Here is a 12,361-nt window from a genome sequence, read left to right as displayed (position 1 = left end):
TTTGTTTCATTTATCTGGGGCAGTATCTACTGTGGGGATGGAATGAGTTAATATTGATACATTTAAAGCATTAGAAGCTTACCTGGCACACAGTAAGTGCTCAGTAAATGTTATCTTGGCTTCCTGTTTAGGGTTAGAACTCTTGTGGTTATTCTGTCTTCCCTCCCAGTGATACAAGACTTCCCTGCTTCTTATTCCTGGGAGGCAGTCTCTAGGTTTGGGAATCAATATTTATATAGATCGATAGAGACAGGAATTGTGCATGTTCATTTGGGAGACAAAGACTGAAAGAGTCTCAGAGAATGGGGGCACAGGGTGAGAAAAAAAGCAAAGAAAGAAAGATAGAAAAGAAGGGAGGGAGGGAGGGAGGAAGGAAGGAAGAAAGGAAAGAAAGAAAAGAAAGAAAGCACAGTTGCTTTCATTCCTAAAGATGTTATGTGGTTGGAAAAAAAATAAAAACAGAAAAAACAGAGTAAATTGACTAAATTCATTTACTTGAATATATTTTTAAAGGCATAGCAGTTATCAGTGAGGAAGAAGAAAGCCCACGTGTGGGAAAACTACCAATCCAATCAAGGAAGGCAAAGAAAGTAACACGTAGGCAAGGTGGATGTAAGTTAATAAAAAGGTAAGGCTGGCCAGTCCTCAGATAAAAGAATACCCAAGAGAAAAGGGAATTCAAATCCTAACGGTTAAGTTGCAAAGGTGGACAACTGCTTGCATTTATTGACAAGCTGACCATGAATTCCAAGAAAAGTTGAGATTTTTCTTGTTATCTGGGTCAGTCTCCCGCGTGGCATATTCCTTTATGTCTGAAGATTGTTAAGAACCAGACTCTCATAGGCCATCCAGCCCAACTGAATACTGATTTGCTGCGTTACTTTTACAATTTAATTTGATGGCTAATAGTCTCTCACAAGCATCTTTTTTGTTTAAAATATAACCTTAAAAGTTTTGCTGGTACTTGATTTTAACCCTGTAGGCACATGCTATTGATTTTGAAAGTGTAAACATGCAGAAAAACAGGATCCAATATGTACATGCTCAGCACCCAACTTAGCATAAAATAAGCAATGCTGTAAGCAGCATGTACTCTGCTCTTTGGAGTGTCCCGTATATCCTGGATGTGCGCTGTTCCTAGTACTCTCTGGATATCTTACCTAATCTGTCAGTACTGTCCTTCACATTGCTGGAAGGCGGGGACTGGGTGATGTTCTTGCAATTAATTCTAGATAGAGATGCATACAGAGATGATGAATGAAGCCTCAAGTGGTGGTGAGCTACCAGTGTTCTCCAAGGATTAAATGCTAACCTTCAGAAACTGGAACAGCCATCCTTGTGTTAACAGACCTCCAGGGGCCTCAGGGCAGGGGATAAGAGATATTCATCTCTGCCCAATTTTATCATCTTTCAGCCCAGTCTTGCACTGCTGCCAGGATGGCAGTCTTCTAAGTCCTAGTCTAATAAGTTCTGTTAATGCACTACCATTGGACCAACCACAACTTTACTATTTTGTAAATTAAACAATCTGGTCCCTAGCTGGGACTATCTACCCTAGATAAGCAAAATTATTACTCATGCCCAGCTTACTGGCCCTTTTCCCTATCTTCCTGGAGCCTCCGGTAGGGCCATATGCAAATGAAGTGTCAGTCTCACAGTTTAGTCAAATTTTCCACTTCATTTGTGCCTCTTTTGTAGCAGTTACCTTGAGTGCTTAACTCCGCACCACCAGACCATAAGTCCCCAGAAGTACTCTCTGGCACACTCTCCAAAGAGGATGTTTCCTAGGAGATGAGGGCCAGGGAAAGCCTGGTAAAGAAAAGGCTCGAACTGGGTTTTGCCTTGGGAGGGGTACTCTAAGCAGGTCCTGGAGGACCTTGGACAGCCGGGAGCCTGTATCCCTAGCGTATCCCCAACCCTTCCATTAGCTCTGAGTATCACTGCCAGCAGTAACTGAGTGCCACGGGAGTGGGATGCCTTCTAGGAAAGGAATTAAAATACAGGCAGTAGGGCTTTTATAGGGGGATATGCAACCTCCTCTCCATTACAGCAGTAGAGATCCTTTGAAAGTTTTTAAATGGAAGAGTAATAGGATTAGATCTTAGAAAAATGACTCCTAAATACAAATATGCATTACCAGCTCCCTAAGGGACATGTCTACTGAAAAGTCACGCAAGTTCTCAAGCTCTTTGTACCAATGTTTGTGTGGGACACCCAATAAACTGCCCATAAAGGGTACAATTTGATCAGTTCTGACACAGGTATACACATTAAACTATCACCATAATCAAAATTAGGAACATTTCTATCATCCCAAAAGCTTCCTTGCGCTTCTTCGTAATCCCCACTCCCTACTCCCACCCCGTATCACCACCACCACCACTGGTCTTCCTGTCACTGTAGACCCTAACATGCCTCCCCCCAAACTGGGCCAGTCAGATTCTTTCTCCAGGGAATCTGCATCTGGAAAGGACACAGTGGCAGGAGGCAGCTGAAGCTGAGTCTTCCAATGACAGCTGCCTGGAGGGGCAGTCCACACGCTCCTGCTACAGACATCCGAGGGTTCTTTCTGCAGCCTGGTTGTTTTCAGTTCTATGAGCTGCGTAATATCCTTCCAACATATCCTTTACTGCTTAACTGTGTCAGTTTGTTGCTTGCAACGAGAAAACTCACATATAATGCACTTCCTCCTACAGTCACCACTTCAGGAAATGGCACCACCAAATTCTAGTCTCTCACGCCTAACCTAGAATAATTCCTTAAAACTTCAGTCTTCATCACGTCTCCTCTCACTCATTGCTAAGTCCGGCCCGTCTGCTCCCTGCTCAGTATTCTGTCTCTATAACGTTCTTACTTTTTTTCCTCATCATTATTTCTCTAGTACCTAGTACAGTGCTTGGCAGAGTACTCAATGAATTCTTGCTGAATGACTGAATGAACAGTGACATCATCCATCACCCCCAGAAACAAAAGCAAAGATGGAGGAGTGAGTGCTTGCATATGTGTGCATGTTTATCAGGGTGGCAGGACTTCAAAGTTAGTTTTTAATCTTTTCACAGAAGCACATGATAGGACTTGAATCCAAGACTTCTGACTCCAACTTCCATACCATTTCCATTATACTTTGTATCTATACCATATATCCTTTCCCTTCGCTTGGAGTTCTCTTTCTTCTTTCATCCTGCTCAGATCCTTATTTACACTAAGTACCAAACTGTAGGCACTCGATACAGCTCTAAAATATAAACCCTTTCTAAGAATATTTGCTTATTAACCAAAGGGTGGGGGCGGGGTCAGGCAATAAAGCATCTAGATTGAGGAGAGGAGCCTGTGGCCCCTGGTATCATCAAAGAGTTCTAGCCAGGAGGTAGGGTGAGCTGGGGGTCAGGGATGTGACTAAAGCTTTCTGACCTGGGGTAGAGTCAATAACCTTGCCTAAGTGAAGAATAGTTTGCTGGGCTGGAACAACTTCCTGTGTCAAACAAAAAATCCATACATCATCAGAATAATACTTTATTTAACAATCTGAAAATATGTTCTTTTGGTTTTAAGTCTTGCAAAATGAGTGGTAACTCAAAGATCTGTTCATGGGCTTCCCTGGTGGCGCAGTGGTTGAGAGTCTGCCTGCCGATGCAGGGGACACAGGTTCGTGCCCCAATCCGGGAAGATCCCACATGCCACGGAGCGGCTGGGCCAGTGAGCCATGGCCGCTGAGCCTGCGCGTCCGAAGCCTGTGCTCCGCAACGGGAGAGGCTACAACAGTGAGAGGCCCGCGTACCGCAAAAAAAAAAAAAAAAAGATCTGTTCACTATTCTCTGAGTATGTGTGGTTATATGCCTGTGGGTGGACAAATGTCTATGTCTACAGATGCTTTTGCTTTTTATAGTCATTTTAGCCCCACTTCATTAGTATATAAAGTCTTATTATTCTAACAATGCTAAAACCTGAGTTAAATATTCCAAGTCTAACAGTCTCTTCTCCCAAGACTGCCTCCCTCCCTCCCCTAAGTCTGCTCCTCAGCTTCCATTAATGCTAGGTCTTCAGAGACCGCCAGCATTCATAGTTTGAGAAACCAGAAATGAATGCCGGATCTTAAGTCCCTCTGACTTATATCCTCTAGCTGAGGGGCCTTTCTGGGGAGGTGTGTGTGGGGAGGTCTTGGCAGTTCCTCTTCAGAGTTGTGCATTTTGAATGGTAGACACCTAGAAAGGAAACATGATTGCATTAGATGCTGACCTACCCTCCCACTAACCAATTAATAAGGGGGGGGGGCTGTGAAAACTCCATTTTCTTGTCCTGAATTATATTTCATGTCATGCACTGGCCTGTATGGAGGTGGGGGCAATGTGAAACTGGCTGTTAGGATTATTGTAAAGACTTGTTGCAGATACTGTTCATTCTGTCATTTACCATCTCTTTATGAGGATTCGCAGAAGAGATTTCCTTTTCATCTTAGCAGCAGTTGTTCTCCTAAGGAATGGGCATCATAAATTGCGTGAACTGATCAGGTTTTTCCTCTTCTTCTTGGATGTGAGTCTGGAACCAATTTTGTGGTCCATCCTTAGTAAGTCTATTTTATAGAATGCACGTTTGTACTCGCCTAGGTCATGGCTCCATTTTATTTAGTCATTTATTAGTCACTCTCACTAATACACTTCTGAGTTACTTTACTACATTTCATGTGGGTGCCTGTATTTACTTTTTGTATGCCTTTTGTAGCTCTTAACTCCTTTTTGAAGTAAGTTCAGGTATAACTAAATAAATTCTTAGGAGATAGGGCTATGGGGAGAGGTCAGGAGGTTCAAAGCCAGTTGGGAAATGGGCACAAAGGAACCACAAAGTGCGGTCACTCTTGGTTCTTCTGGCTCCCACCTGCTTGACTTTTCCCTAAGGATACTGTTCACTGCTGGGTTCCCCTCACAGCCCACAGCGAGGATGCCAGCCTGTAGCCAAGCATCTGTCCATCCGCAATCCCAGTCTCACCACCCCTCCTGTTGTCTGCATATCTGGACTCCTTACCTCTTCTTGAGGCTCGGGTGCTACGACGCTGCTCTCTTCTGGAACCTCAGAGACATGAAGCTGAAGACCTTGGTTCTACAAAAAGAAGAGTTCTGCCAGTGAGACGTGTCTCAACCTCCCAGTCTCTCAGCTTAGAAGGGTCTTTTGTGCCTTACACTTCATAAGGGTCATAGATAATACTAGGGGCAATCATACAATGTTGTTTCACTACAGCCTGAAAGCAACAGGGAAGGCTTTACTGCCATCCTCCCTCATATCAATAAACCAAGATTTGAAGGGTGAAATGACTTGCTGGGACAGGAAGCCAGGTCTTCAGATTCCAGAGTTGTTTCCGTGATTTGTGTGACATGGCATTTATACGTGTAGCTAGGTGAGACTCTGTAAGTGTATAAATATAGGTCTTAAAACCACTACCTATGACTTTTAGGCTAATCCCCCTCAAGAATACACGGCAGTTCTCACACTTAGATGATCCTCACCCACGGCAGTTAGGAGAGGCAAGCGGGAGGATGGTTTCCTTGGGAAAAGGTCTAGGTTCTGAGATGGGAGCCCAAGGTGTGGAAAAAGCCGTGTCTGGTAACTACTAAGCCAGGGGAAGACCTTGGCACTCTAAGGTTTAGAATGAACTTTTTAAAAAAGAAATTTATTTAACACACTATAAAATTCACCTTTTAAAGTAGAACCGATTTCTAACAGTATGACAGCCACTTGAAATTCTGTGATTTCTCCTTTCAGGAAAATTTCCGTCTTCGTACTCCCTCTGCTGATTCTAGGCCATGAACTACCTCAAAGGTAATACTATTAATACCTCCAAGAAAGTTATCAAAATCTTCATTTTCTCTCAGGTGAGTCAAATGCTGAGCAAGAACAGATTTTCTCACAGTTATCTTTTATTTATTTAGTTAGTTTTTGCGTTACGTGGTCCTCTCACTGTTGTGGCCTCTCCCGTTGCGGAGCACAGGCTCCGGATGCGCAGGCTCAGCGGCCATGGCTCACGGGCCCAGCTGCTCCGCGGCATGTGGGATCTTCCCGGACCGGGGCACGAACCCGTGTCCGCTGCATCGGCAGGCAGACTCTCAACCACTGTGCCACCAGGGAAGCCCCAACATTTTTTTTTTTTTGGTCACAGTTATCTTTTTATTTACCCATTTTTATATGTGGTATGTCCATAATTCTGCTTGAGAGAAAATATGATTTATGATGCAGCTGTGAGGGAGATGAACAAATCTTATAGGACACAGGCTTCAGAGGATTGATAATACTGATACACTAGGATCTAAGATGCTCTATTGCTTAATTCCATAGGAAAAATATGTCTCCTTAGCCAATGATCAATGCAATCCCACAGGAGAGGCTGGGAGTAAATCTCAAATATAAGGAGGTAGGGCTTCCCTGGTGGCGCAGTGGTTGAGAGTCCGCCTGCCGATGCAGGGGACACGGGTTCGTGCCCCGGTCCGGGAGGATCCCACATGCCGTGGAGCGGCTGGGCCCGTGAGCCATGGCCGCTGAGCCTGCGTACCTGGAGCCTGTGCTCTGCAACAGGAGAGGCCACAACAGTGAGAGGACCACGTAACGCAAAAAAAAAAAAAATAATAAATAAGGAGGTAACCTCAGGGGAAGGAAGTTGTGTCCTGTACCTCATTTCCAAGGAGGACAGTGTTACTAGCCTGTTCCTCCAAATAGACAGCATCTTGGTTCCCATAATCCCTTCAGTAAAATTACTCCAAGAATGCAAACTGGCTTTATTATTCACCCGAGCCAAACAGGTCATTTGATTGTTGTCTCTATACTAAAATCATGTAACATATTACAGTTAAATTTAAATTAATTTTGGATTTTCCATAGAGTTGAGTTGCTCTTTTCAGTGGAGAAGTGGCTATACTCTTCATCTACGCAAAGTCCCACATTTATCTTGGGCTTATTCACTATCCACATGCCCTGCATATCTCTCACTCAGTGTAGCTACCTCAGACCGGAAACCAGCCAAGCGAAGGTTCTATATTATGCTCTGTTAGGACCTTCAGTACCTCACGTGAATCAAGACTGGGGGCATAATACTGTTGATGACTCAGATTTTAGTATCTCACGGGAGTCAACTGAGATAAGTCTATTGTCCTCTTGTCTTCTACCTTCCTTGCCTTGCCAGACATCACACCCTTGTTCCCTCTGTCCATGTTAATTCCTCTCAGACAGCAGGAGGCTCCCGAGATAGCCTGGTCAACCTTCAGGTAGGCATATTCAGTAGTAGGGTGGTATGATCTGAGGGGTAACCAGACATCTCACACTCTCAGATATCCACATGTCTCATGCCCTGGCCTCCTTCATTGCCCAGATGTCACCTTCTCTGACCACTCTGTTTAAAGCTGCAATTCAGCCCCCACTCCCTATGCCTCGCCCTGCTTAACTTTTCTCCCTAACTCATATCACCACTAAACTGTAATTTTACTTACTTATTCTGTTTCTCATCTATCTCCCCCTCCACTAAAATGTAAGCAGCTGGAAGGCAGAGAATTTTGTGTTTTGTTCACTGTAATACCCCACTTCCTAGAAAAGTGCCTGGCACATAGTAGGGGTTTAATGAGTGATTGTGGAATGAATGAATGAATCTGGGTGCCACCTAGTCAGATGCTGCCCCATAATCCTCTCTATAATGCACCTGACAGGGAACCATATAGCCTTAGCTTTGAACACCAAGGAAGGGGAACTAGTTTTCAAGGTGGCCCAGTCCATTTTGGTTTTTGGATGCCCCTCGTGCCCCCTTTCCTCTGTTCTCCCATACCACTTCTTAGAGCTAATTGCTAAAAGTTCCTCTTATATTGATCCAAAATGTACTTAAAAAACCAAAAACACTTTACACGCAGGGCCTTTTTCTGTCCTCAGGAGTCTTATAGAACAAGTCAGATCTCTCCTCTATATGACAGACTTCCATGTAATCTGAATAGAATATGACTGGATTTCCAGATCCTTCACGGAATTGGTTGCTCTCCAGAGGGTCTGTGTCTCTATTTCAACAGAATCCTTTTCTCATCCATATTTTCACCTTTCAAAAGACCATCCCTTTTGCTTTACCTTCCTTTTGTGAGTTCCTTCTTCTAGGCTTCTCTCATCAAACAAGATATACCTTGGAAATTTGCTGATGCCATTTTGCTTGGGGTCTATTCACCATAATCACAAGTATGACAAAGTGAAGTGAGACCTTCCTCCCTCTCCCACATTAAAAAAAGGAAAGATCAGGATCCAGTTGGGAACTCCCAGAACTTGGAGCAAAAGAAAGAAATTAGTAAGACTCTTCTTATATTAGAGATAAGCCCTTTGCAGCAGTCAATTACCCTGGGAGTACAGTTCGCTAAGTTAGATGCTATGAAGATGTGCAATCTCCAGAACCAAAAAAGGTGTCCAAGAGTATCCTTGAAGCTGTAATATAATGACATAAAGTCTTATCTACTGTGGGGCAACCTGACCATAGTAAAAATAATCTACATGGAGGTTATAAAAGGGAATAAAGACTCAGCCAGATCCATTCTCACCTGACAGATCATCAAGGTTGGGGCAGTACAAAGTTCTTCTGGGTTCAGATTATCGGTGTTTTCCTTTTCTCCGACCTCAGGAGTTCTTGCCGGCTTCTCTGGTGGCTGTGGATCAAGAGAGGCCTCTAAGGAGGCCCTAGGACTTGGAGTCTCAGCCCCCAAGGAGGCCCTAGGGCTGGTGGGTGAACTCGGTTCAGAGGCTGTAGGGGTGGAGGGCATGTTCCCTAAGGAGGACCTGGGGCTGGGAGTGGCTCTGGGTGGAGGAGGCCTACCGGGCGGTGCTGAGGCCCTCTGCATAGAGGCTCTCTTTGGCTGTTCAGATCCTTCGCTTGAGGTGCGGGTTCGGAGGACTACTTCTGGGAAAGGTGCGGCCTGCTCTGAAGGGATCAGAGCTCTGCCTGGTGATGGAGCTGGGGAGCAAGGGAGAATTTCCTCCTGGGACTCTCCACCCTCAACGGTGGGTGAGGGCTGGGGCTGGGAGGGGCCGTTGAAAGCTAGCAGAGCCTCTTCCTCCTCAGAGGAGCTCGCTTCAGCCTCCTCCTCTATTTCCTTGTCTGTTAAGGGCTCTTTTTTAATCTCGGAGTTGTCTTCTCCCTGGGCTGGATCAGATGCCAGCTCTTCCTCACTTGCTGAGGTGGAGTCCTTCTCACTCTTCAAGGAAAGTGCAGAGGGACTGGTAGGTGAGGTAAGAGGGCTGGAGACTGTAGATGTTCGAACTGGAGGAGAGATGACTAGAGAGCGTCTGCTGCTGCTAAAAAAGTAAGGGCATTTAGATTCAGAAGAGCTAAAAACTGGAAGTAACCTAAATCCCCAAATAAATGATACATTCACATAATAATAAAACAGAATAAAGCAATTTAAAATGGTATTGGAAAGTCTGTATAATTTGTAGTAATGCTTATATTACAAAGTGAATTGGAAAAAGGCTATAAAATTTTATCCATATCATGATCTTGATTATCTAAAAATATATAAAGAAAAAGAAACTGGAAAAAACTCAGCAATATATTAACAAAGTATTTTGGGGAAAAGAGTCACGCGTGATATACAGCTGATCCTCATGGATTCTGTATTTGCAAATGCACTTACCACCTGAAATTTATTTATAACCTCAAAATCAACACTCATGGTTCCTTTGCAGTCATTCACAGACACGTGCCAGCTGTGAAGAATGAGTGCCTGACCAGTACTTTCCCAGCTGAGGTCTAACAAGGCAAGCCTCTGCCTTCCTGTTTTAGCTCTCTTACTGTAAATATGTCCTGTTTGCCAGGTTTTCGGTTGTGCTTTTTGTTGGTGATTTTGCTGCTTAAAATGGCCTCCAAGTATAGTGCTGAAGTACTGTTGGAGAGGAGAAAGTCTGTGATGTGCCTTACAGAGAAAATACATGTTAGATAAGCGTCATTCAGGCATAGTGCTGGTGGCTGTGAGTTCAATAGGAATGAATCAACAATATGTACTAAATGAGGTGTATTTAAACAAAAACGCACACAAGAAAGGTTATGTATTGATCAACTGATGACAATGTTAGGACCAGGGGCTCACAGGAAACTAACCCTGTGTTTCCCCTAGGAGCAATGGTTCAGTATTCACTAATTCAGTGCTCATGGTGACTTAGAACAAAACTACCATGAACGGGGCTTCCCCGGTGGTGCAGTGGTTGAGAGTCTGCCTGCTGATGCAGGGGATACGGGTTCATGCCCCGGTATGGGAAAATCCCACATGCCGCGGAGCAGCTGGGCCCGTGAGCCACGGCCGCTGGGCCTGTGCATCCGGAGCCTGCGTTTCCGGAGCCTGTGCTCCGCAACGAGAGAGGCCGCAACAGTGAGAGGCCCGTGTACCGCAAAAAAAAAAAAAAAAAAAAAACTACCACGAACAATGAAAACTGACTATAACATTTATCGGGTATGCTGGATACTGTGCTGAGTGCTTCTACAGCAACATCAGCTTGACTCCTACTCACCTCCTCAAGGGCCTCCCACGTACCAGCCACTAACTGACTAAGCAACTCACAAATATTTCCTTGACATGTACCAACTATGTGCTGTGTCCTGGGTTCAAGAATGGGAGACGGTGATAGGAAGAGAAAGAGAAAAACTTAGTTCCAGCCCTGTGGGAGTTTCTGACATGAGATAAGCTAAGTGATATAAGGTTCTTTCTAGCATTAGCATTCTATGGGTCAGCAGGTTTAGAAGGCCCAGGATATAGCAAGAAAAGACTAGATTTCCCTACAAGGTTCTAGGACATCTTGGTGTAAATGATGGTAAGTTTCAGATGAATGGACACTTAGAGAGAACTCTGGTTTTCAATGCAGGGAAGAGGAGAAAAAGAGTTTTTGGAGTAAAAGGGAAGTCTATATTGGCCTGTTAGTGATTCTTTTTAACAGTCTGTAACTAACTGCTAAATGAGGAATAGAAACAACAAACTGAGACTCCCATTCTTCCTGCAAATCTCAAGCTCAGTTTCACCACCTCCTCAAAGCCTTCCCTGACCATCTATCTGCACACTGCAATCACTTAACTCTTTGAATTCCTACTGGTTTCCTCAGGCCCTTAGTATGTGCAATCTTATATTGTTCCTTGTTTCCTTAGGCACATTTTGTGTCCTTCCAACTTTTTTTTTTATAAATTTATTTATTTATTTGTGGCTGCACTGGGTCTTTGTTGCTGACCACGGGCTTTCTCTAGCTGCGGCAAGTGGGGGCCACTCTTCACTGTCGTGCACGGACTTCTCAATGCGGTGGCTTCTCTTGCTGCAGAGCATGGGCTCTAGGCGCACGGGCTTCAGTAGTTGCAGCACATGGGCTTCAGTCGTTGTGGCTCGCAGGCTTAGTTGCTCCATAGCACGTGGGAAGTTCCTGGACCCGGGATCGAACCCGTGTCCCCTGCATTGGCAGGCGGATTCTTAACCACTGCGCCACCAGGGAAGTCCCCCTTCCAACTTTTGTAAATCACTTCAGGAGAAAGACAAGTCACCTATGTCCTCAGATACCTAACTCTCAGCATAAAACCTTGTGTATAGAAGGAACTTAATAAAACTTCTTAAACAAAAGCATCAGAATAAGAAAATGATCACATTCTGAGGGACCAGTGAATTGCTTACATTTACCTGCATAAAGAATGCATGAAGGCAACAGACACACCACATACACACACACAGAAAAGCAAGCCATAACAGGTTAAGAAAAGATATTTGCGGGATTTCCCTGGTGGTCCAGTGGGTAGGACTCCACGCTCCCAGTGCAGGGGACCCGGGTTCGATCCCTGGTTGGGGAATTAGATCCCACATGCATGCCACAACTAAGAAGTCCCCATGCAGCAACTAAGAGCCCGCATACCGCAACTAAGAGCCCTCATGCCGCAATGAAGATCCCACATGCCGCAACTAAGACCCGCAGCAGCTGAAATAAATAAATATTAAAAAAAAAAAGAAGAAAGAAAAGATATTTGCAGTATATATCATTAAAGGATTAATATCCAGAATATACAAAAAACCCCATCTCATGTAAATCAGTTTTTTAAAAAGGGTAAACAATCCAAATGAAAAATGTGAAGAAAGGATAAACATGAAAGTCACACAAAAGGAACCTTAAAAGGCCACTAATACGAAAAGATGTTCAAGCTAACCAGCCACTGTGGAGACGTAATTAAAACTGCAAAAATTCCATTTCATACCCATTACCTTAGAAAAATTAAGAAGTCTGACAATGTCACATGTAGCAAGAATATGGAGCAATGAGGGCTTTTATTCACTTCCGGTGAGTTGTAAATTGGAACAATCACTCTGGAGAGCAATCTGGCAATGGTAATATCTAGTAA

At 44.2% G+C, this 12,361-nt stretch overlaps 1 protein-coding gene across 1 annotated transcript in view; it reads right to left on the bottom strand.

Moving 5' to 3' along the window:
• Window positions 1-4,172: 4,172 nt before the first annotated feature.
• BIN2 (bridging integrator 2) overlaps window positions 4,173-12,361 on the bottom strand; it is a 32,944-nt gene continuing 24,755 nt past the window's right edge. Inside the window, exons 10-12 of the mRNA XM_065887187.1 lie at window positions 8,547-9,297; window positions 5,020-5,094; window positions 4,173-4,202 (exon numbers count right to left, since the gene is read on the bottom strand). Of these exons, the coding sequence (XP_065743259.1) occupies window positions 4,173-4,202; window positions 5,020-5,094; window positions 8,547-9,297 (856 nt within the window). The remainder of the gene's footprint in view (window positions 4,203-5,019; window positions 5,095-8,546; window positions 9,298-12,361) is intronic.

This window comes from Phocoena phocoena, chromosome 11 (assembly GCF_963924675.1).
Source record: "Phocoena phocoena chromosome 11, mPhoPho1.1, whole genome shotgun sequence".
Classification (NCBI taxonomy): domain Eukaryota; kingdom Metazoa; phylum Chordata; class Mammalia; order Artiodactyla; family Phocoenidae; genus Phocoena; species Phocoena phocoena.
Note: the sequence above shows the minus strand (reverse complement) of the source record. Positions and strands in the feature narration are given on the sequence as shown.